Below are 25,516 nucleotides of genomic sequence, written 5' to 3' on the forward strand. Positions count from 1 at the left end.
TTTTCTTTCCTTTCTTGAAAAGAACTATCATAAATGTGACTGACAACCTTAAGTGCTGTGAGCTCAGCTTAACCTTCCAGAACTCAGAGGTTTATCCAAAGTTTATCTGAAAAAAAAAACATTTTAAACGTGGTCAAGAAGTTTCATCAGGAGCTAATTTCAGGGGAATTTCAGGATTTCATTATTTCCTGTTTTGTTTTGTTGGTTTTTTTTACTGGACTAGAAACAATAAGATACATAAAACTTATCAAAAGGATTTTAAAAGGGATGAAAATTATGACTGATGTTTAGTAGGTGGGAGTGTGATGCTCTGGGAAATGAAAAAGAAAAATCTGCCTTGTATCACACAGGAGTCAGTAGCAGGATCAGTGACCACTCTGCTTCCCCTTACAAGAAAAATGAGATTTCTGCAGAGATTTCAGGCCTTCTTTTTCCAGATCCACATCTCTTTAAGAATCAGATGTACAGAGGCTGCAAAGCTTTTAAATATGGACGTTTTTCCAAATTACCTAAATATTTCTGAATATCTTCAAAAGCCTATAGTTCGAACAACAGACAGGGGATGCCACAGCCTTATGTGAACCTGCTCGTTCACAGGACAGAATTTGCATTTTTGGTCCTTTCCTATTTTTCATAGACACACTGTACTAGTACTGCAGTGCTGCTGTTATGTTTTCAGATATTTTCACTAATTTTATTTCCCTGGATATGTATTGCAGGGCTCTGACTGGTTGCCACAAAAGGCTTTCCCCACCCCAACCCCACTTCAAATCATCACAAAGTGCTCATGCTCAAAACTGTCTTGCAGGTCCATACTAGAGTTTTGAATGGGACTCTTGAGAACATTGGGTAACAAGACCTTGATCTATTACCTGAACAGTGTCAATCATTGATGTCCTCACAGCATAAATAAAAGAAAGTCACCTCTCTACATGACTGAGAACTTGCATTGGTTTGAAAGACTCATCAAAAGACTGTCCTGAGGACTTTCTTGTGCAGTATTCTGAGTACTTGCACTGGAACTGAATCCAGGGAAAACAAACAGTGGGATATTTGTAAGGCCAAGAAAATTATATAGTTGGGCTATTATATATTATAATTATATATGTATCATCTGACATATATTACAGTTATATATATAATATAGTTATAATATGACTTGAGTTCACACCTCAAAATCAGCATTTTGGCATGCTGGGCATTCTTACTTGCTTAATCCAACTCAGATTCCCTTTCCTAGGAGCAGTTCCTACTTTTAGCAAAGATCTCTTATGCTATTTTTTTTTCATTTTATTTGGTTAGTGATGATTCACTGGTCCTGAAATTCTCCAGCAGGAAGGCAATCCTCACTCACAGCAACAAATCACAGACTCAGACGGGACTCACAGCAGAAGCAGTTACAGAGAAGGATCATGTATTTGTTCAAACACATCAGCCAAGACACAATTCAGAGAAGCAGGACCAGTTCCTGCTTCTCAGTTGCAATGCTATAAATAAAACCTGGGATAGTCTGCCAAATAAAGACTTCATTGGGAATGATTTCTTGTCAGAGTGAGCTGGAAATCTGCTGTTTACAACCTTAGAAGATAGTGATTTGTAACCAAGCAACAGATTTGCTGGTTTGCTTGAAACAAATTGGTTTATAGTAAGGCAGGTGGATTATTTAACTGAGGACTTTGGGGAACGGAATATTTTCTTTAAAGAAGCATTTTAACTATAAAAAAGGTAAAGAGAGTTTTTTATATAAAACCTTTTTACAGTTTATTTCCTATCATTAATTTCTTAATATATATATAAATGAGGATCTGACTAAATGAATCAGGACGTTAAATGATAAAGTTCCGTCCATGTGAACAAATAAATAATTATTTACAATCTTTGGCAAAACAAATGAAATTTCATTGATCTCACTCTCTCACACACACTTGCAAGGAAAAAAAAAATTAGAAATTTAAAAAACATCATAAATAATTTACATAGAATAGGAAAATTATGATACAGTCCAAATATTAACATCTTCTTCCCCACATTGATGTCTGTCTCTGACAAAACAAAAAACCCTACACAGCCATTACAATCACTACATTTAATGAGGTCACCCTCCCTTCTGCTTGGGACATAGGTACACAATTTGAAACACCAAAAAAAAGAAACTGAAAAGTTTAAAAACCTTAAAAAGGGGGCAAAAAACCCAAACAAAAGCAAACAAAAAACAGGAAAAAAAAATTGAAACAAATCCAGCCCCCCACCAAAAAAAAAAAAAAAGATTTGATAATATGAACACTATAAAATGTGCAATAAAGCCAGTAACTGTGGTTTCCTTTCTAATGAATATAGCAACAAAATCTATTTCAAGTGAGAGAACTTAGCTCACTTTGCCCTACAAGGTGGCAGAGGTACTGTATTATTCCATTAGATAACCCATCTATGAATAAAATTACACCAGCGTGTGTTCTTTTTTGAACAAAGCTCATACAACTTAAACAAAACAAAACAAACAAAGTTAAGCATGTTTATACTTTTGTATATCTGAGTAACTGTTGTATCTGTTTAGAATAAACACTTGTATCCCTTTAGCATTCTTTAAGAAGTTCTATATACAGCAGACATAGGTATCAATACAAAATATTAAAGTTAGGGTAACTGGATATATATATTAAGGTTCCAATTATAAATTCCTTATTATTATTCAACTTTAATGTATACATGAACATAACCCATGAAACTATGCTTAAGTGTATACCATGCTTTGACAAAATCTACATATTGTGGTATGCTTTTACAAACAGCTTTAAAATATTATTTGTGTATGTATTACCAATGCATTATATGACATGCTTTAAAATAAATTATCAGAGAAGATAGCTCTGTGTGATAATCTTTATAAATACTAACAAAATATTTATAAGTGGAACCTTAGATTCATACATTACCAAATTAAGTAATAGTGGCCTTGCCACCTTTTCAAAAACCCACATTACGATTCAGGATCTCAAAGTGCTTTTTGCAGCAGAGGTGGGGAAAGTGGTTCAGGTTCATTTTGCTCCACATGGTCACTGCATATTCTTTATTACAAGGGAATGCAAAATATGATGGTAACAGAACAATTGGAAATAAATTTTTGAAAGTCAGACAATAGTGATGGCTTTGCTTGTTTACATGACTCATTCTTCCCTTTCACATGGGAGTTTCTAGATTGTGTTTGGCCTGAATTAAGGTTTTCCTAGGCTTTAAGTGGCAAATCTGACATTTCTACCAACTATAATTTTAATAGGTGTATTAAAAGCATCTTCATCAGCTAAAGAGCATCTTTTTGGATCAAGAAGTGTTCATAATTTATCTTTATTATCCAAAGACATTTTCACTGTTATTATAGATACCATTGGTGTAGCCCTCCATCACTTTGCTAAAGTTAGACCCAGAAGCCTTGTGTTATTGAAGTCCAGTCCTGATCAGAACAAGTGTCAATCATACACCCAGAAAGCTATTCAAACACAGTTTTCATCACTTAAAGACAATGACTGATAATCATCACCCCCCTCTTTTTCTCCATATATATAAATACATTAACTAATTACATTTTTATATGTAAACGTCATTCCTTGAAAAAAAGACAAATAAAACCCCATGTGTTCACTCTACAGAAGTGTTCTAATGTATCAATCTGCTACTGCTTCAGTGGTGGGTCAGATGCTCACATTTAGGTTTCATTAATCCTGGCTGTGAGAAGGCACTTGGGTGAAGGGATGGCTGAGGCACTCCTGTCAGCAGGAAGGTACCTGGTGAGTGGAGCACGAGGACAGAGGACAGGAGGTACACAAAAACAGAAACTGGGAGTACCAGGATGTACTGAGGTGTCTAGGTTGCATAGCATTTACAGTACTTTGCTGGTAATGCAGCAACCATTGCTCAAGCATCTGAAAGAAATCAGAAAAAAAAAAGTATTAATTGTGATTGTTTTATTTGGTTAGGTAGACAAACAAGAACAGAGCTCCACCATGATACAGTAAAGGTCCCCACAATGTTTCCTGTTCTGCATGTCCTACAAATGTGAAGGCACTTATATAAAAATAGGTAATTGTCCGTGTATGTGCAACTACATATCTAAATGTACATAAAAATCATATAGAAGAAACCCTGGGAAAGCATTTTCATATTTGAAAACATTTCAGACAAGGCACTATAGACAGACATGCTCAATAAAAAATATCTGCTTTTCCCTTCATGCCTCTTGAATGATCCAGAAGTAGCTCTGCCCGCAGGACACACTGAAATAGCCTACAAAGGAAAGTGAATGTATACAGAGAATTCTAAGAACGCATCTGACTAAGAGATTTCAATCTCATTTTCTCCAGGTGGGTAGTATTAAAACATCTGTTTTTTGTTATTTAAATAGAGATTACTATATTGGCAAAGGGCATTCATGGTATTTCAATAAATCAAGGTTTACTCCATGTTATGGTATTATATATTGCTTTCAGTAACTAGAGGATACTTTTAGTTTCCATATTTCACTCTGCTCCACAGGTTAACAAAGTCTTCAGCATTTCCCAGACATTTTCTATAACTAACCTCTGCATTCATATTTGAGGTCAGAGAAATAGACCATCTCTTGAGAGAAGACGAAAAGACCTAATCGTCCACCAGCAAATGTTGTATCATAAATTGGTCCAGAATCCACCATCACTTGTTTCCCTTCATACACTAAAACTCTGTAAAGAATAACATAATTTAAATTAGATAAGGATAATACAGTGTTCAGTGCTGCTGACAGTTCCCAAGAACTAAAACAGAATTAATTTTAACAAGGCACCAGAAAACCCAACTGCATTGTAAAGATCACTTCTCATCTCTATCTCACGCCCACCTGGCTGGCAGCCACAACACATTAATCAGAAGCAGTGGAGCTGTTCCATGAGTATTTTCATGCACACCATCTGCAAAAGATTTCCCAATTCTTTATTTAGAAGTCATGTCTCCTGGAATGAACTATGTCATGTGCTAGCATTCATTGATAAGCCCTTGTCCCTGTGAACTCAGAGGTTAGCACAAGACCTTGCCACATCACTTAGCAAAGTCATCTTTACAGCTGTCTGAATGGCTGATTTATTTATCTTTAGGTGCAAGGGCCAACATCTAAAATTGTAAGAATCATCCCTTGAGTAAAACAAAACATTAATTTGAGACATGCTGAATCTTAATTTCAGACATTTTAAGAGCTCAATGATAGCTGGAAGGGTTTTGACACAAATGACTAATAATAAATTGGAAAAGAAAGAGAACATGTGTGTGTAGGGGGGTGTCTGTAGAGGTTTTGGTGGGTTGGTTTGGGTTTTTTGTTGTTTTAGGGGGAAGAGCTGACTGTTTCTTGCAGTGTTTTGGGCATCTAACTTGAAGCCAAAAGACCAAGAAGACATTTCTTCATTTTCCTTCTCTATCAGATAGACTGCAGTTCCTTGAGCTTGGATTCTCCACTTCTCATGGGAGACCTTGAGACAGTCAAGGTTCTTAGGCTCTCAGTCTCTTAAAATAGCTTTAGGGTTAAATAAGAAACAACTCCATAGTCTGTTAGTTAGAGAAGTCTCTAGAGGAAGGGATCATGGTCCTGCTTCAATTAATACATTAGTTATACAAAGCAGAAATACATGGCTTCATATGAAGACTAAAACACTTGAACAGCTTCCTATAAATCAAAGGTTAGGGAGATTTCTGCTTAGGGTGAAATTCATATACAGCACTTGCTATATCTTAAAGTGTCTTATTTTCTGAAAAATGCCCAAAGAGAAGTAAGAAACCGCATGCTGAAATCTGTACTTAATAGCCTGTAAAAAGAATAGCAAAAAGAATGACAGGTTTTCATGTTCAAGTAACCCTATTTAATGTAATTATTGAAATTTCAAAACCCCAAAACATATGGAAAGACTTTAATAAATTTTTCATCCCACCAAAAAAAAAAAAAACAAAAAAACAAATCAAGAACGTGTAGCTCAAAACATGTTAATAAGAAATTGCTATTTTTGTACAAATAAAATGGTTTCATGACTATATTAGTGAAATCATTGATTTTATTATCTATAAAACCACCCTAAAGAATTAAGGAATTTAATGCCCTGGATCATAGACTTTGTCATGCTAGAATAATCTAATGGGTTATCAGTTGAAACATGCATTGTCTGACACTAAGCAGATTCTGCAAATGAGGATACAGGTACCAGCAACATAAAGGAAAAACTCAACTTTCCTTTTGACCTGTATCAGCCAATGCTTTGCACTGCAATACTTTTATGCATAAAGAAATTATTTTCTTTCCAAGAAACAGGTAACCTTTAGCAACTTAGTGTATCTAAATTTGTTTACCCTTTCTCTCTTACAACCAAATGAATAACTGTTATAGGCACAAACAAGACCTTAAGAGGTAAGTTCATACTGTGCCACATGGAAAACATCCTTTACAGGTCCAGTAGTTAGTAGAAGATAAAACTGACAGGGACAGTTAATGCTCATTCTTTGGAATATTAAATAAGCAGCTGGGCTCTAAAGAAAGTCATATGCCATAGCACCTTGTTGTGTGCATTACAGATGTGCACATAGCTGCTTCTGCAGCATTTCATATAAGCCACTATGGGAGACAGGATGCTGAAGTAGACAGGCCATTGGCCTACTTCCCTGTGGCAATTCTGATGGTTCTGATTAATTTCATTCATTCAAATTCCAGAGGCTGGGGAGGAATCTCTTGTTCTAATCTTGCTTTGAGTTTTGCTCTGGAATTTTTGGTTCCTTTACAGGAAAGCTTTTTTTTTCTTTTTTCCCAGAAATTTCTTGTTTTCTTTAATGCAATAATATTTATCTGATGTAAATACTGAACCATCTAGCCTAAATTGAAAACATCTGAAAAGAAAAATAACTTATTCTAAGGATAACAAAATGTCCCCAAAATACTGTAACAAACTGTCACATGACTATTATCATTATCAGGACTGACAAAAAAACGGATAACATAACTCTTATATCAAGAGAGACAAAAGTTTTGCTACCAGAAAATAGAGGTGAAGAAACATTTCTTACTTTATTAACCCTGTTTTAGGTCTATGAATCAAATGCCACCGGTAAGCAGTATAATCTTTCCAGCCAATGTTCTTGGGATCATGCCACAATGTACGCACCTATAGTAGGAATACAAATGGCTTATTAGAACAGACTGTGCTCCAGTAATTGTACATCCACTATAGAAACTGTACTTGCAACCAAAGCTCATTTGCTGCAGAGCATGAAACTGAAAATAGAGTTCGATATTTAATGGTATGATCCCCAAACCTCTCTTATAGGGGGAGAGTAACGAAAATTTACACCTTGAATTATTGATCAGTTACTCATCTGTAGTTTCATAGCTGAAGTCACTGAAGACCATTACAGCATCAAACCTGACTTCCCTTAGGAAGTCCTGCCCTTGTTTGCACATACACATCCATGTTGCCAGAGTCAGTGTTAATTCTCCTATCTGCATGAGTGACTCCACCAAAGAAGAGGGATTGCAGCTTGCACAGATGTTACTGCCTGTGGTCTGCTCCTTGAAATTGCTTCCACAGAGTCAGGGTCCTCTTCCTGCAAGGAGCCCCGAAGTTCTAAATTACTATCTACACACAAAGTTCCACTAATTTCCAAAAGGCATGAGTTTCTTCCATGGCTGGGCCCTATTTGGAACAGCAGCAGTTTTTCTCACTGTTTTCATTTATTTTCTCTTTGGCTGTCACTGGCTACTGAACTCTAAACCACATATAATCGAAACAAGCTGGAACGCCAAAGAAGCAAGTGCCAATACAGAGTTCACAAAGGATTTGTGGATAACTGAGACCTCTCACTCCTTTCTCTGGACCACATCACATCTTCCCTTTTGTAATTTTTTCCATTTGTAGCTTTTTATACATGTAATGTTTTCTTTGAAACACAATGCAAATATTATTGACACTAGTAATGTGGGAATTGAAGAAAAGCTGATAAACATCTGCAAAAATTGAGGTGGAAAGGAAATTCTTTGACACCTCCCTTCTTCTTAAAATATTAATCATGTACTGTTGGCCTGAAGTTTTAAATCTCTCACCTGTCCAGGTGTGTTTCCTGTGTGCCAGAGGGCATTTCTCAAGTGTTCACCAGCACCAGTTGTTGAATTTACTACTTTGAGTGACACACCAGAATAGCCATAAGCCCTGGTGGGTTTGTCCTCCCAGTAGGTCTGAGTGACCTGCTTCCACATCAGAACATAAAACCGACTGCTGGACTGGTAGCCAAACACAAAGCCAGCATAATCATCATCACGATCTGTGTTAACATAGAACGTCCCACTGAAGTCAACAGAGCTGAACTCATCATAGCCTGGGAGAGGACAAAAGCAACAAACCATTGAGATACCATGCTGAGCCCAGACACCCCCACCAAAGAGTCCCAGCTCTATCCTGAGTTTTGCTAGAAGTCATAAACTTTTGTGTTTTCTTACCTGTAGGAGACGAAGTAATTACACTTGCCTACCTATTACATGGAGGCTTCTGGAGGGAAATAAGTTGTTTACAAGGGGCATTGAAAACACTGTACTTATATCAAGTTCTTCAACTGGGTATTTTATGTTTGTTTCAGTCAGTAATCAGATACATAGTCAAAGGCAAACAGCATCTACCTGGTTTTCATTTGGGCATATACATTGTTCCCATGTATCCATCTAAAGCTTGCAGCACCAAAAAGGTGTGTTTATATACCTTTTATTTTTTTCCTTTCCCTATCACCCAATCACTGGTTCATTTTCTGAAGACAGTGCCTGTCTTCATATACTCACCTACAGCTATTCCAGGATCAGAATTGGCAGTCTGTACCAGTTCCTTGCCTTGGTGGCGAATAACCCAGTTGGGATCAATCTGAGCTGTTCCCTTGGGGTCCAGTGGGACCATCTGGAACTTTCTGAAATCAGTCTCACTTATGGCATTGTTTTCAGGGCAAACATCATAAATATCCGGAACATTGTCATTGTCAAAGTCATCTTTGCAAATATCACCCCTGCCATCACCTATAAGCAATGTGAATAAACAAATGCAATTGTTAATAATTTATTCAGTCTTCCTAGGAGCTCTCCCAATGATGGAAGAAATTTGTGATAAACAAGTATGTTATTCTCTTGCTTCTCAAAGAACACTCCAAACAACTCCAAAGAAAACTTCATTCTCTAAAAGTCAATTTGAAATATTGCTGGTAATGACTGGAAGAAATCATCAACTTAGATCAGGGCCAAAATTGTCAATAAACTGTCCTGTCAGTGGTTTATGACAATGATCAATCTGGCCCCAGACTATATGCTGCTTTGGAATCAGGGTGGGAAAAGTTGGAAGTTTACTATGTCTATGTAATTCACTAATTCTTGTATTACATTTTCAGTTTGATTTGTCCCAGATGTGGATACAAATGCCTCATTAATACGTGCAGTGTAAATAATTTCAAACAATAGCATTAAAAACTTAATCTTCCTGCACATTACTAAATCTGTATATACTACTGAAGATATTAAATATTTTCAGACTTTTATCTCTGTCTCAAGATTGGTTTCATCTAAGGTGCTTCAGACTGCAGAAGTGTCACCCAGATGTCAAAAGAAGTGGAGACAGTATTGCAGTAAAATACTGCAATATTTTGTAGTATTTTGAAAGATGCTCTTAGTCTTTCACTTATGGGTAGAGCAACTTGTCTTAAAGAAAATGTGGTGCTTCAGGAATATGTAAGAAAAAATAAAACAGCACTGTATCCAATAGGACTAGCCTTAGAGAAATGAAAATACCAAGTTTTGTTACACGAATTACATAAGTTTTTAGAGAACCTAAAAATACATCCATAGAGTTCAGCTACAGGTGTGCTTCTGCCCAGTATTTTTATTATACTCAGTATTTTTAAAAAAAAAGAAAAAAATTATTTCCTTTCTTAATTTACCCATAATATTGGAGAGATGCCTTGCCTTGAATAGTAGGTGCTGAAAGAAGGCATCTAAAAAAAAAAAAAAACTCATCGCCAATGCCACTATTATTCAGTGGCATATAACAGTACAAACACTTGAAAATATAGCAGAAAATCTTGGCTAGACAAGTACAGAAACAAATTTGCAAATGGCCCCAACTTTTATAACAGAAACCACTGGATATTACACTGGGTACTAACATAAAACCAGAACTGTCAGCTAATTTGTTTCTATCCTCATGGAGCTGTGCAGCTGCATTTAAGTTATTTGTGACTGCTCTAAGTACATGGGAATTAACACAATAGGAAATAGCAATGATCCAGCTCATTCAATACTGACCTGCTACTAGATGCTTCACAGGAAAATTGAAAGCTACATTATTAAGCCTAACCAGCACAGCATTGTCCAAGTATAAAGCTTTCACAGAGAAAGCAGAATGAGCTTTAGGCAACAGCCAAAAAAAAAATTAATAGGAAAATATGAAGCACCTAGTATCTCAAAGACACTCTGCAGTCCAGATACATGGTAAAGTGGTCCCATTTTCCACTCTGGCAATCAGCCATGGAGCACTTCAAATCCTGACCAGCTGTGTGCTCCTGCACCTGTTTGTCTTAGTACTTATTGGATAAAAGTGAATGAATTTCCAATTTTATTCTCTTGCCAATATGAAAGAGGTAATTCTTGAGTCACAGGAGAATCTAATTATTCACTGAAAAGTCCTGCTGATGTTCATTTGGTACTGAGCTGCTGTTGACAACATTGACTCCATGTCAAGGAAAATTAGAAAGTGTTTGTTTACCTAGCCATGTCCAACAGTTCTCTCCAGGGTCTCATCTTCATATGGTATAGCTCACATCTTCAGAGCGTGGGAGCATCTTTTGGCTTTATTTATTGCTTTTCCAAGACTTCTGTTGGACCTACCACTAATGACAGTGATGAGCTGGCTAAACTGTTTATATTTATGCTTTTTGTGATCCTTACTCCATACTTAAATGCAGCCTCCTTCACAAGATCCAGATGACAGATGACTACAACAAACTATCCCAGGGTGGGGGCACCTTTATTCTGGAATACTTCTGAAATTAAGGGGTGATTCCAGAGACTGGCAAGTACAAATATATTCCAAATATGTAATTGGACTGAAGGATTAAGTAATTTAAAAACTACTACTGACTACAAACTTCCTACTGCCAGAGGGAAAAGAGTCAGTGCTCAGAATTTTATCTTTCTAAAGGTACATGAAACCACATTGTGTACGTGTTAAAATCTTCTTTCAATTTCACATAGAATGACTCCAGCAAGCTGCATAATAACTCAGAACAGAAATTGCTCACCTGTATCTACTACAAGGGCCATTACATGTAGACATATTATGGTGGTTTTCAGTAGATCATAAATATTTTCTAAATTACATTTATGATTATGAAACTATCACTGTTTCATTACTGAAATACTGCCAAGAAGAGAGTAACCAGCAACATTTTACCACAGAATTGGAGAAAAGAACAACTGTGTATCCATTTTTTAAACTGCGATATGACTATTTTAAAAACAGACATATACATCATTAAGACATATTTAAGGCTACTTATAAAGCAAATTTGAGAAAAGCTGCTCACAGAAACTTTTTTTAAATCAAAATAGTTAAAAATTAAAAAGCATTTTAGACCTAAAAAACCTGGAGAAATAGTCTGGTTTTCAAAATAAAACAGAGCAGTAAACCATATTCTTTTCTTATTCTGCTTTTCAGAAGATAATGTTTGGAAAGAAAAACAGATAATTTTTCCTTTCTTTAAAACTTCTATTTGAAATATTTTCCAAGATTTTTAACATTTCAATTCAAAGTGAAAATCATAAGTATATAAAAAAATGTTTTTTTTCTTTTAATATTTGTTAAAGATATTCTTCTGTTCTACTGCTCTGACCCTGGACCAAATTGGACAGTTCAGTTCCACTGAAGTCAATGGTGCCTCAAATGTCAAAAGCAGCATGGTTTGATCTGAAGTCTCTCTCTTTATTATGTATTAATAATCCAAGATAATTGGATACCAAGAACTAAATTAAATACATATGCTATTGTTCTTACCATCAGAGTCCTCCTGCTCGGGGTTGTATCTAAGACGACAATTGTCTCTGTCATCTGGGACACCATCATTATCATCATCGGGATCACAGGCATCTCCTTTACCATCTTTATCATGGTCAGCCTGGTTTGCATTGGGGATGTAAGGGCAGTTATCCTGGTTGTTCTGGTGGCCATCTTCATCTATGTCCTCATTGTTGTCACACTGGTCACCAACAAGGTCATTATCTGCATCAGTCTACCCCAAAAAAAATTTGAAGAGTAAATTTATTAGGGTTACTAAACACAAAAGTACAGATAGCCTGGTAGTTAACTTCTCACCACTTCTCTTCAAGGACATCTCTGAGGAAAAGTGATATTATGATGGCAACCATGCTTCAAACAGAAACATTTTCAAACTAGTATGGCCACTTATCCTGTCATCAGTGCACAAGATCTGGTCCCAAAGACATTTCCAAGGCAAGTCCTTGGCCACAATCAGCTTCATTGTTCTTACTCTAGAGATCGCATGGGAGTGTCAGTCTGGGCAGAACATTTTCCTATCACTTCTGTGCTCTTGACATTACTTATCTGCACATAGACCATCAAACTCAGGTATATCAAATGCAGTCCTGAGGCTGTAATCACTTGCCATCGGGCAATAAAGCAGTTCACCAAAGCCTTAAAGATGAATTGAAAGACATCATCACTCTACTTCATTTCATCTAGTACTGCTGAACCCATAACAATCTGTTAAAAAGGGATCTGACAACCTGAGATGTGAACATTAGCAATACAGGTTCTCTTCTTCAGCTCTAGAGTAAATGGGGAGTGATAACAATTCTCTACTCTTGTTCTGATATTACCATTAAGGAAATTATCTCTAACATTTACCTGGTCTGGATTATGCATCAAGGGACAATTATCGCACTGATCACCAACTCCATCACCATCTGTATCACTCTGGTCTGTGTTATAGACATAAGGACAATTATCTCGTTCATTAAAAATGTCTATGAAGGAAAAAAAAAAAAGGAAAAAAGATTGAAAAAATCAGAATGATACAGCATCCAGCACAGACAGCCACACACACAACTGTAGGAGTCCTTAGTAAAGAACTAAGGCTCTTAAAGGGTTCACAAGTTTTCTGACTACTGCAACATATTGGCATATCTCTCTGGAAACGATAAAAGAACCCTTTCCTATATTATATGGCCCCTGGATGTTTGCATAATTTTTCAGCCAATAGCATATGATTACACTTGTCTTCAAATTCAGATCTATCTTAAGTACTACTAAGAACCTGAAGATCACAGAGATGAGAGGACTTCAAAATGCTCAGAAATTCAAGTCAAATAAGCATCCAGAAGTTTAAACTCTTACCAAAACTGGATTTCTTCAGCTTCTAGTACTTCCTTATTCTCACAAATTTTTGAGAGACATTTAAGTGCTTTTCCCCCTCCTTAGATCTGATCAAATCTGAGTCATATAGGCACGCACTGGTAGATGAAATAAGCACCTTTAATATTATTTTAACACACACAAAAATGTGTATTTGGATTACTATGGGCTTTGCTTTATACTTACAGCAAAGCAGATTGATTTCCTACAGGCATTGTCTTAAACGCCTGGATGTTCTGATATTTTTTTACCTCCCTAAAAAGGCAAAAAGAAGTCAACAGAAATGTTATATTAGGCACTGATTACTTTGGAACACAGACAAGTTAAATATTTTTTCTTAGGGTTACACTGATAAAAGACTTGCTGTGAATTATTCTTCAATAATATCCATTGTAACTATCTTGGGACTTTCTGGACAACTATGCTAACACAGAACAGATGAAATTCAGGTCTTCTCTTCTGCCTTTTTGAGCTGTTATACCCAATTTTATTCCATGTATAAAAGCATGTAGCCCATCTTACTGGACATAATGCAAAGTGTACTCATAGAACAGCATACAATTAACAAAATTAAAAGCATACCATCTCCATCAATATCCACAGCACATGAGTCTCCCTCCCCATTATTGTCTGTGTCAATCTGAGCAGGGTTGTGCACATAGGGGCAATTATCACAGCGGTCACCAACTTCATCCTTGTCATAATCAAACTGACGAGGGTTGAACAGAAGAGGGCAATTGTCCTAAATAAGAAGAAATAGAAGATTTCAGAATGTAAATCACAACTCATGAGAGCATACTATGAAGTGGTAACTCTTCCTTTTAAGCTTGGACAGAGGCCAAAAAAAACCCAACTAAAATTCAAACTATTAATCCACATTTTATTTAATGGACAAGCTGTACTTTCACTGAAAATCTTGGTGGGAATGGGGTGCCATCTGGACAGCCTGACTCACTGGCTGGTTTTGTACATGACATGTGAATATGTTCAAATATCACAAGGATAGGAACAGGCATTTTAAATTGGATCTGTATTAATATTTCAACAAAAGAGTATTACTTGTACATGCATTATTTTATTAAAAAAAAAAAAAACCAGAACATGTTGCAAAATCAGGCCAAATTCAGCTGCAGTTTATGTTTTCTGAGAAAAAAAATAATTATTACTCTGAGGTTTTTTTTTTGGAACAAACTAGCAATAATATTCTCACTTTTAAAACCACATATTTTGATTCTTCAATTTAAAAAAGGTTTAACTTTTTTGTGGGGTCTGTTATACTGCATATGATAATAAAACGCAATAAGTTTCAAAAAAACAAAGTTAATTTTAAAGACCATCACTGACTCAGAATATTTTTTCCCTGAGACCATGTCTTTTAAGGGGAATTTTGAAAATTTTGTTTTAGTTTATTCCATAATTTGGAAGTTTGCCAGAACAAGAACTCCTATGTTTCACACATCCTCAAATTACACACGGGCACAGGCACAAGGAAGTACTTGGTGTGGAAAGCAAAGAACAATAAAACCAAACCTAATTAGTGAGAGTAAGGGCTATATCAGCATCATGGAATCTGAAAGGAGGTCATACGGAAAAAAAAATTTAAACTCATTTTTTTTCTGCTAAAGCAAAAGTGATTTACTAAGAAATAGTTTTTTACCACATTTTAAATTCCTCAGAAATAAATTGTATACTCTAGGACAAGATGTAGTGGCAATTAAAAAAATATATTGTTCATAAAACAATTGTTCTGGCTACAGTTTTTTAAATCTATGTACAAAAACATATTCTTTTATCAAATTATTCTTTTGGTTTTGAAATCTTCCAAATAGAAACATTACATGAACACAGGCCTAACCCAACTTTGACCATCTGAAGCTCTTGGGCATGTAGGCTCCCTCTGAAGGAAACAAAGAGGAGCAGTGAACTAAAACCAATTCACTCATTTGCAACATGTTCAGAATAGGCAGGGTGAATCCCACTCTGGAGGAGCCTCTGTCCTTTGGCTGGATGCACAGGGAGAACAGGTTTAGACTGACTGTCTATCTTCTGGACTCTACATGAAAATTAATTTCGGTTTTGCTGGCAGATGTAGAGGAGTAAAGTATGAACCAGGCTAGGTACTTTCCCCGTGTTATTTCCGATTGATGCTGGCTGTGTTTATAGTTATTACCCATCATCCCTTGTTTCCAACACACCTCAGATGTAGTATTTACCAGCTTTTCAAATACAATGGACCTACCATTCTCCCATTGCAAAATACAAAAGCCAAAGCTACTTTTCATTGATCTGTTTTTATGCACACCACTAAACCCAGAACTAATATGGAGAACATAATTCACACCCAGGTTCCCCAGGCTGCTTTGCTCTTCACAATGCTACTCTCCTTTGACTGAACACAGCTTTACCGTGTACCAGATAATATCCAGGGAAGGCAGTGAAGAATAATTCAGCTGAAGTTCTGAACAATAAAGCTCTCATCTATTGTAATGGTTTTTGTTAAAGCCAGATGCTTAGATCAAGTGTACTGAAGACACAGAAACATATCTTACTTTGTCATCTTCGACACCATCATTGTCATCATCCTCATCACAGGCATCTCCTTTGCCATCTTTATCAAAGTCTTCTTGGCCAGAGTTAGGCAGAAGGGGGCAGTTATCCTGGCCAAAAGAAATAATCAGTGCATTATGTTTATATTATGTCAGAATGACTTGCCTGGGCAGAAAAGTAGATATGGTACACCAGAGACTATAAAACAAGATCAATCACAAATACTTTTGAAAGTGTCTGTTTGTTTGCTGCCAAAGATAGTAGTTCATTTGCTGCTTTCATACTGTAAAGTAAGTGAAATGCATCTGCAAATCATTCTATTTCCCATCTCTCCTTCTGTCAAAGCAATGTTTCCAGTAAATTTAAGATGAAACCATCTAGCAGAGAACAAGCACACCACATGCACACACATGAACTCTTACATAAACTTTTTATAGACAACTCATGAAGTATGTTTGAAGATTACAAATAAAATGACCAGGTTTGGCTGCCAGAAAAATAAAGACACAAGCCAGGAGATGATCTTCAGTAATAGTTGCTCATATGGAAAGTTAATGGAACAAAGTAGTACACAGCAATGAAGGGGCACATTGTTAGAAAGGGGTTTGGAAAATGTGACTTTATACTGTTCAGCAAAAGAGTACATGGCAATCTCGTGCTCCCATAGCATTGAAAACAAAAGGCAAATGTACCTCTACTTTGTATCACAGCTTTTTTATTTTAAATGAGCAAGTCTTTATTTTAAATGAGCAAGTCTTACGTTACACTGAAAAAAATTAGAAGTGAAATAGTTTGTTAAACTTTTAAGATGTATTCCTTTTAAAAATACTAGAATCAGCTAAAAATGGATTGCAGTTCTACCACTGGCTAAGAATACATCTGTTATTCTCACTCCTCACATTCTGTATCTACTGTATCAAAACCGAATCTGCCAATTGCATGAAGAAATACCTTTTTTTGTAACACATATCCTAAGGAAATGAATACTATAGCAAGATTCCTAGCCATGTTTTCAATTTCAATGCTTCTAATAATGTATGTAATTCAAGTAGACGAGAACTAGAAAATTTGTGATAAATATCAAAACCCCAATGCAACTCTGATTTTTTTTTATGGCACTTTTATACCAAATACCTGTGAACAGCCTGACGGTCCAACTCAACACTGGTTACCAGTGATACAAAAAAAATCCTTATTTTGAAATAATGAAACAAATTAGTTGAAACTTGCCCAAACACTTTGTATGTTTGTATCTGTGTTTTTGTTCTTGAATTCTCTATAGATTTGAGTCCAGTTTCATGTAAATCAAGTAGTAAGGTAGAGACATCATGGGTAGCAAGTTCCTATAAATTTTAGAAGAGGAGATAACAGGACAGAGAAGAAAGATCCTATCAGTGCACCCTAGAAGTCTGTTATTAGATACTAGAAAGAACTTAGACATTGCACCTCCCACCTGGGAACTCAACCTTCAGGCAAAAACCTACTGACAAATAGGCTTCTTTAGTTCACCTATCCACAAAGTTGTGTGTTCGTATGACAAATATTCATGAAAAAATGATACTTTCATGTGAATGAATATAAAATTCACACTAAAAGATATTGCCAAGGTTTTGTTTTTATTTACATCTACTTGCTTTATTCATATAGTTTTGATTAGATAATAAGTTAATTTACAACCATTATTAGCTCAAGAAAGCAGCATTGTTTTTTCCTTTTTAATTGAGTTACTCAACCTCAATATTTCATAATGAATATAAGTACCTGAAAATACCTGCCATTTTTAAGGTTTTTTGGAAGGGTTGGAAGGGGAGCCCTTAAATGAAATACTTGTGTCTATTAGAATGACACATATATTATAGAAACCATGAATCAACCTTTGGAAACAGTATTTTCTAATGAGTTCAGCATGTTGATTTTTTGTGAAAAGTAATCATTTGCTTTACATCTTGAGTCAATATGTTGCAGATTCCGATGACAGGAACTGAAAAGGAATACATGTAGTGCAATTGCTGAATTGGCTGGATCCACAATGAACAGACATCGACCACAGTGAGGAAGATCAACATTTGAGGCTCAAATTTCCACCAGAAAATCTTCTGCTGATAAAGCCTAGACTCACAACTTCAAAAGGATTACATCTGAGTGACCTGATTCTCTCAAACAGCCTGATTTCAAACTTTCCTATTTTCTTGATTTGTATTTGTTTTGTTTTAAACCACTGGAGTGGTCTATAACTCAAGTAATTTTTGTATTTCTTTCCTCATTTTTTTAAATATCCAAGCAGGTTCACCTGCCAGCTTAATGAAAGCAACTGCCAGCTTGATGCTGAGAAGTGTTACTTCAACTATTTAGGAAAAGGAGAGAATTTTTTTTATTGCATGGCATTTTCATCAACTTTTTTTACTTACCTTTACACAATGGTATGTTGCATTAGCAGCACAGACCAAGTTATTATTAGGCCAGCCATCCAAATCTGAATCCTCACCACAGATGCGCCCATCACCAGCATATCCTGTCCTGCATTCACATTTGTACATAGGATCACTGAAATGGCCCAGATAAATGCACTCTGCAGACTTATGGCAGCTGTGTGTTTTGTCCTTGCATGGATTCTCAGGCTCACAGACCTGTAAGAGATCATATTCACTGAAACTCACAGTCAGCTGTGTGCACCTTAACTTTGTCAAAAATCAGGGCAGTTATTTAGATGCCTATGCTTTGACTGTGGTTAGTAAGTTATACTGCTCTGTCAGCTCACAACTCCAGACAACGTGTACAATGAAAATAATTAAAACAAACCACAGGAAAAATTGGACATTATTCAAAAAGCAATTAAAGTGTGTGATTAACATTTTCAGAACTCTGCTTTCATCCAGACTTCATTAATCCCTAGAAATTAACTGCAACAGAAAGTAAAATGTGCTCACCTCTTTCCCTTCAGTCTTTCTTGCCTGTCAGTATGCAAGGACTATCTAATTTTCTTAAATCAGAGACCTTAATGAATTCTCATGTACAATGAATGTATTTTCATTAAGTGTCTGAGAATCTCACACAGATGTTCTACATTTAGATTTCATACACTGAACTAACCACAGATTGATTCAACAGCAACAAAGAGAAGGCATCCCATGACATCTGTTTTAACCTTTTTTGTCTTGTCTATCAAACCATAGTCTTCAATATTACTTCCACTTCTGTTTTTCACCATTAAGAGGTGTTGTTTTATGGAGTAAGAACTTCAGACATATGTCTAATGACATCCACATTCTCAGCATTATCTCTATGGAGAGGACGATACTGATTCTTTAGTTTCCAATCCCCAGAGTAGGTATATATGCTTGAGAGAAAGGAGAGCATAGCAGGGGAATGCTTGTTCCTGGCATTTAGCACTCACTTGGAACAACTGTGCAGGTGCCAATAAAAATAAAACCCTTAAAAAAATCAACTTGCAAATCAGTGTTTTGTTACTCAAATCCAAAATACTCTGAAACAAATCCAAAATAATCTGAAACAGCGTTTATCTATTTCAGGATATCTTTGGTACCAAAGTTTATCACATGCTTCCATTCATAGATATTTTCAGGTGGGAATTACTTAGTTTCAAAACCTTCAAATTGTCTTCAACATCACTTACTTGCTTCTCTGTCTTGGCAACTTCCAGCCCTACCCCATAGGGCTGACTTCCTTTATAACGTGGAGGACATGGCAAGCAGTGGAAACCTGGATTTGTATTCACACAGCGATGGACCTGGTTCACCTTAAAGCAAATGTCTGACACAGCTATACACTGCAGGAAAAGAAAGAAGAAATCAATGAGATGGCTATGTAATTCCCAAATAATGAACATTTCAGTGATTTTCTGATGTTAATGGAAACAAAGTCAGTACCTCATCAAGATCTTCACAGGCAGTACCATTGCCAAGATAACCTGCTGGGCATGGCCCACATGACCAAGACCCATCTGGATAACTGTTGCATTCTGCTCCAGGAAAGCAAGGATTTGACAAACACCCATCTGGCAAAGACACATAAAAGTGTATATTAAGTTAGGAGCATAAAAGGCGTGTAAAATTTCATTTAAGAAACAGGTATTCTCTGTTCATTAGCTTAACTCATGTCTGAGGCAATAGATTCTTATAAGGACCCTCAGAATTATGGTTATTAAACTCATTTAATATAGTATTGATTTAAAACTATAATATTAGATAGCTACATCCAGTTGAATACTTTACAACATACTGAGGTCCTGCTGAAGAAATGCACCCTTGTTCAGAAATAAGTATTAAGAATATATATAAAAATCTCACTGATCTAAAAAGAACCCTAAATAGTCAAACATGCTTTCCCAAAACAAAGGTGTAATTAGTAGTTTTCTATAGTTTCAATTAATAATTATCCATTACAGAAATGGCAACAATTAGTCAGACTGTATAAAGAATGACTAAACACCAACCAATTGGGCAATCCTTCCTATTGCACATATCATGTTGCTTGGTGTCTCCCACACATGGCTTTCCTCCATACAGTGGCTCTGGACTGTTACAGAGGCGAGACCTCTCACGAATTCCTCCTCCACAGGTAACAGTGCAGGCAGACCACGGAGACCAAGGACCCCACCGGCCATTCACTAGGACATGTAGAAAAGAGAAGAGCATCACAGGCAATATAGCAGGGACAACATTTGGTGCCATGATAACCATTTCTTCAGATCCTTGACTGGAGACAGTTTCTTACAATGCACATAGAAAGAAAGATGCTGGCACAGCCTTACACTGAGATAGCAATGTTTCAGAAATAAACAAACAAAAAAATACCCAACTGCTTTATAGGCATTTTTTGGCCAGCTCTTCAAAACAACATGCTGTGCCCAATGGCATGGTGTATTTCCATTTAAGCTGATGAGAACAAATACAGTGTCTTCAAAGCTCCCTACTAAGCTTCAAATTTTGTACGTAAAGCAAAATGTGATCACAGGATATAAACTTCTGCTGAGCCAGACCTGAGCTTTGTGGCTTTTTTAATGGGAACAGTATTCTCGGTAAGGCTGCAGCTATCATTTTTGGTTTGTAATCCGTACAGTGTATCTTCAGCAGTATTCCTTGACTCAGTATAAATAACTTGTTTCAATGATTGTTGTGCATGTTTTGCATTGGTACAACTCTACTGATCCTTCCTTCATCAATCCTGAATTTTCTTGAAATACAAACATCTTTGAATCAAACTCTGTGTGTGTTCTTGGTACTGAAAAAAAAACACAGGGGCCATGATTTGTGTCCTTAAATAACCTTTTCCCTAACTTTGCATAAACAGTTAGATAAAAAAAAAAAAAAGTTAATATAACTATTTAAGTGCTATTGGGTTGGAAGCTTGATGTCTGTTTCAAGCTCATATTCTGTAAGTAGAATAGAAAGACTGAACAGAGGATGGGGAAAAAATAAATATAAACAAAGGGAAAAGAGTGATGGGGAAAATATATGAAAGTGAAAGTGAATAGAGTGAATGGTTTCTAAAAAGATTAAAGAGTGGAGATGAAGCAAATTATAACAAAAATGGAGTTGAATATGTGTAAAATGTGTATACATACTTTCAAGAAACCTGGCCACTAAGGGACTGTATGTCTATTCCTAACATGTGTAATAAAAGCTTCCTTTTAGATAGTGTTTGTACTTTTGATATGCAGAGATAAATCACTAAGTTATAAAGCAAAAATTTCTCAAACTCTTCATGTTTAAAGCCAAATCACAACTTTGGAGGTTCACAAAACCTCTGACGTCATTGCTGTCTTCATTTTAAGAAAACCCTTGTGGGTTATTTCAAACCAAGCTATAAATTATATTTTCTATCACAGAAATTCACTGTAACTTAGATCTAAATAAAGAGAAAAAAATTAGCTGGACTATTATTGCATTGCCTTGGATTCAAGGCCACAGACATACCTGGACATGGAACCTTCTCGCACTTCTCTGTTTCACGCCCATTTCCCACACAGTTTTTCCCACCCATCTGGGGAATAGGGGAATTGCAGAGGCGGATGCGGGTGATATTTCCTACTCCACAGGTAACTGAACAGGAAGACCAGGGAGACCAGTGACTCCAGCCACCATCTTGACGTACTGTGAGAAAAGATCAAAACTCAAGAAACAGCCCACCTGCATCAGTAATGCAAGCTCATTTGTGAACAGCAAGATTAAAACATGGCCCCATGTGCCATGACTATGAACTCAGCGTTGTCTTGAAACTCACTTCAAACGAGACTCCTGTTCAGAGAATCACAGACTGGTTTGGGTTAGAAGGATCACCCAGTTTCAATCCCCCTTCCACAGGAAGGGACACCTTCCACTAGACCAGGTTGCTCAAGGCTGCTTCATAATGTTTAAAAAAATAATGACCCACTATTTTATGCTTAACAGATCTAAGCCCAGATGCACATACCTATGGCACTGTGGGGAAAAGAAGAAATATTTGACAGGGTTGAGATGACAAAGAATCTAACATTAGCTACTTTAAATATGCATACATGAATGCTCAAATACATACTGCCCTGACTAGTGAGCATTCATAGGAAATCCAGACTAAGCTTCTAAGTTTGTTTTTACTTAGAGAAACGTAAAAACAAAAAAAAATGGAAAGGAGAAATTTTATTACTTACTGCGATGGTCACATTTCTTAAAGCTGCACATCCTTGTCTGGATGTGTGGGCCTGTACAAGCGCTCCTGGTCACATCACATGACCTTCCTCGCATCTGAGTCCCAGAGCCACACGTAACTGAGCACTTTGTCCAGTCTGACCATGGTGACCAGCCTTCCTCACTGTCATCAGCTGCAGAACAAAAGGTAAGACCTGCTTAGCATCACTATTATCCTATTCAGAAGATTTTAATTTTTCTTTCTGTAGAACATGAACTTTGCCCTTTAGATCTCCCTTTTTCTAATTTTGCTTTCCCAGACTGCCGCTGAACTTAGAGAATTATAATTTAATGTAATGAGAGGTTTGCCCAGGTAAGAATACTGGATCTTCATGAACTTGATTGCAGTGTTTGTTTGAGGCGCTGACCTTTGGAGGAAGAACATTTTATCTCTAGAATAGACTGAGCCAAAAATCTGACTTCCCAACTGCCTCTGACTTCATAATATAGGTCACTATAATGAAATGTGGCCCCACCTCTTAACACAACATAACAGCATACATGACCAAGAGCACATTGTAAGAGTATACCCTATGCTCTGAACAGCCAAAAATACCTGACTATATTTCAATACATTTTTACTTAGAGCATCTAAGCAACCATCATCTTCTGTAACTGCCCTGTGTAGTACACTGAAGTCACTTAACCAGTGAAACTATTAAAACTGCTATCACTCTAAAGCCTAGTTCACAGCCTGCAATGCCATCTTAAATCTGGAAGAGATTGTCAAGGTTTATAAGTAAAACCAATATGACAGAGAAGGAATAAAACTGACTAAAAGAATTACAGTAACAAAGAGGAAAAGTAACTTGCACTCTTAATAAAACTGCAGTGCACAGTGCTATTGCAAACCAACAAAAATCAGAATGTCCAGACTTGGGAAAAACAACTGGGGAGGAGCATGTATCTAACCTTTAGTTTCCAACTTAGCTAGGCAAATTATCAGCTTACTTCTGAGCAACCAACATAATCACAGAGAAGAGACCAGCTCCTCCAGAAGGTAGCTTCAAGCAGCCAAGTTACTTCATATGATCTTTATGTATATATAATTTTTATATTTGATCTCACCTGCCTTTACCTCTTACCTGTTTTGACTTTTCCAACAACTACTAATGACTTCAAATATTGCCAGACAGTATCTTTCTCTTTGGCTAAATACTCACAATGAGAGCAGACTGGACAGCATTCACCTTCAACAAAAGATGGATCAGCACAGGAGACTGCTGGGCAGGTGATTTGATGGCATACAACTTTAGAATCCTACAGGCAAAGAAAGTAATTTACTGACATGCTCACATCCAGAGGCAAATAAAGGTAAGCATCTGGGGAAATTTCATGTGTGGAAATTCAAGTTATTCTGTCTGTCATGGACATGGGAACTACTGTTTAAAAATAACACATCTAGGTCAAGTTCTTCAGTAAATGTGACCTGACCTGGAGAGTTGGTCTCAATTAAACCCACTATCCATTTCTACAAAAGAATAATGTTTCTAAAAACTTACCTGGCAGGTGCACTTGGTGCAGCTATCTACAATCCAGCTTTCATTGTCTGCAAAGACACGACCATCCTGCCAGCAAACAGACTGGTTCTTCAGTGTTTTGTTAGGTCCAATCAATTCCCACATAATTTGGTTCTCTTCAGACTAGGGGACAAAGTAAATGAAAATAAGTTGTGTACTTTGCAAGCAAAACATTTTAAATAAAAAAAAAACGCAACAAACAGAAACAACTGCGACACTAGTGGATTTAATTCTTCCTTCTTAAAAAAAGAAAAAGAAGTAATTTTTCACATATTCATGTACATAAAGATAACCTCAGATAGTGGAATATAGCATAGCAAGTCTTCAAATAACAGTACAAAACCAGTCACACAATACTAAGAAATCTGTTCTTCACGATTTTGCTTTCCTCTAGTACAGCTCTTCTTTAGATGGTAAGATTTTAGACCTGAGATATCTGGCATAGTAATAAACTTCCTTCAGAAAGAATTAACTGAGGGACAGACTACAGCAAAATGTCACCATCATACTTCATGTTTAGGTACCCTGGTTAGCCACTTGCTGACGTTTTCATAAATAGCATAAACATGGTAACACTGTTTTAGTAGTACACAGGCAAGGTTGGGTTTGTTAAATTTTGATTTCCAAACCTGAAGCAACCACAGATCTCTCCTGTGTATGAATGCATGCATGTGTGTTCTTTTAAATCCAGTCAGCAAAAACCAAGCCATTGTTTGAGTATTATACTCAAGAACTACCTAACTACTCACTTTGAAAATGCAGATCATCTCTACATTATGTAGATATACCAACAGTTATATGTGTATATATGTGTATATACATATATGTATATATATATTATTACATTATATTATATTAATGTTAATATATTATGCAATATATTAATATATAATTTAATTATATATGCATATGCTTATGCATATAACAGGTATATATGTGCAATACAGAAATCTATTACCTACCTCTGGTGTAAAGCAAAGAGGGAAAGAGCACTGCACAGCAGACTTCTCTAAGTTCTACACTTTACAGTACTTACCACTTTTTGGAGGTTATCAGCTAAGTTGTTCACCACAATGCGCAGGCCAGTGAGCTCTGTGAACATCGTGCCCAGCTCTTCACAGGAGCGGTCACAGAACTCTGCTTTCTGTGGTTTCTCGCCCACATATTCAGTTGTAACAGCAGGACTCAAGTGAAGTATTTCCGTGCTCTCATTAATGGTGTTCACTTCAGCTAGTAGCAAGAAAGGGAAAGAGAAGAGCAGCATACATAAAGTTCTTCCACAGATTCCTGCTGAAATCACATATTGGCACCC

The 25,516-nt window shown here is 36.4% G+C and overlaps 1 protein-coding gene across 2 annotated transcripts in view; it reads right to left on the minus strand.

Annotated features, from left to right (window-relative positions):
- Positions 1–1,397: 1,397 nt before the first annotated feature.
- Positions 1,398–25,516, minus strand: part of THBS2 (thrombospondin 2) — a 33,157-nt gene continuing 9,038 nt past the window's right edge. For both annotated transcript variants that reach the window (XM_034060473.1, XM_031048498.2), the window contains exons 5-22: positions 25,241–25,434; positions 24,187–24,327; positions 23,848–23,944; positions 22,648–22,818; positions 21,935–22,111; positions 20,452–20,625; positions 19,886–20,013; positions 19,633–19,785; positions 18,407–18,625; positions 16,001–16,108; positions 14,034–14,193; positions 12,945–13,063; positions 12,075–12,309; positions 8,825–9,052; positions 8,099–8,370; positions 7,066–7,163; positions 4,573–4,712; positions 1,398–3,917 (exon numbers count right to left, since the gene is read on the minus strand). In XM_034060473.1, coding sequence (XP_033916364.1) covers positions 3,910–3,917; positions 4,573–4,712; positions 7,066–7,163; positions 8,099–8,370; positions 8,825–9,052; positions 12,075–12,309; positions 12,945–13,063; positions 14,034–14,193; positions 16,001–16,108; positions 18,407–18,625; positions 19,633–19,785; positions 19,886–20,013; positions 20,452–20,625; positions 21,935–22,111; positions 22,648–22,818; positions 23,848–23,944; positions 24,187–24,327; positions 25,241–25,434 — 2,822 coding nt within the window. In that variant the 3' untranslated portion in view covers positions 1,398–3,909. The remainder of the gene's footprint in view (positions 3,918–4,572; positions 4,713–7,065; positions 7,164–8,098; positions 8,371–8,824; positions 9,053–12,074; positions 12,310–12,944; positions 13,064–14,033; positions 14,194–16,000; positions 16,109–18,406; positions 18,626–19,632; positions 19,786–19,885; positions 20,014–20,451; positions 20,626–21,934; positions 22,112–22,647; positions 22,819–23,847; positions 23,945–24,186; positions 24,328–25,240; positions 25,435–25,516) is intronic.

The sequence above is a fragment of the Melopsittacus undulatus genome, chromosome 3, assembly GCF_012275295.1.
Source record: "Melopsittacus undulatus isolate bMelUnd1 chromosome 3, bMelUnd1.mat.Z, whole genome shotgun sequence".
NCBI classification, from domain to species: Eukaryota; Metazoa; Chordata; class Aves; order Psittaciformes; family Psittaculidae; genus Melopsittacus; species Melopsittacus undulatus.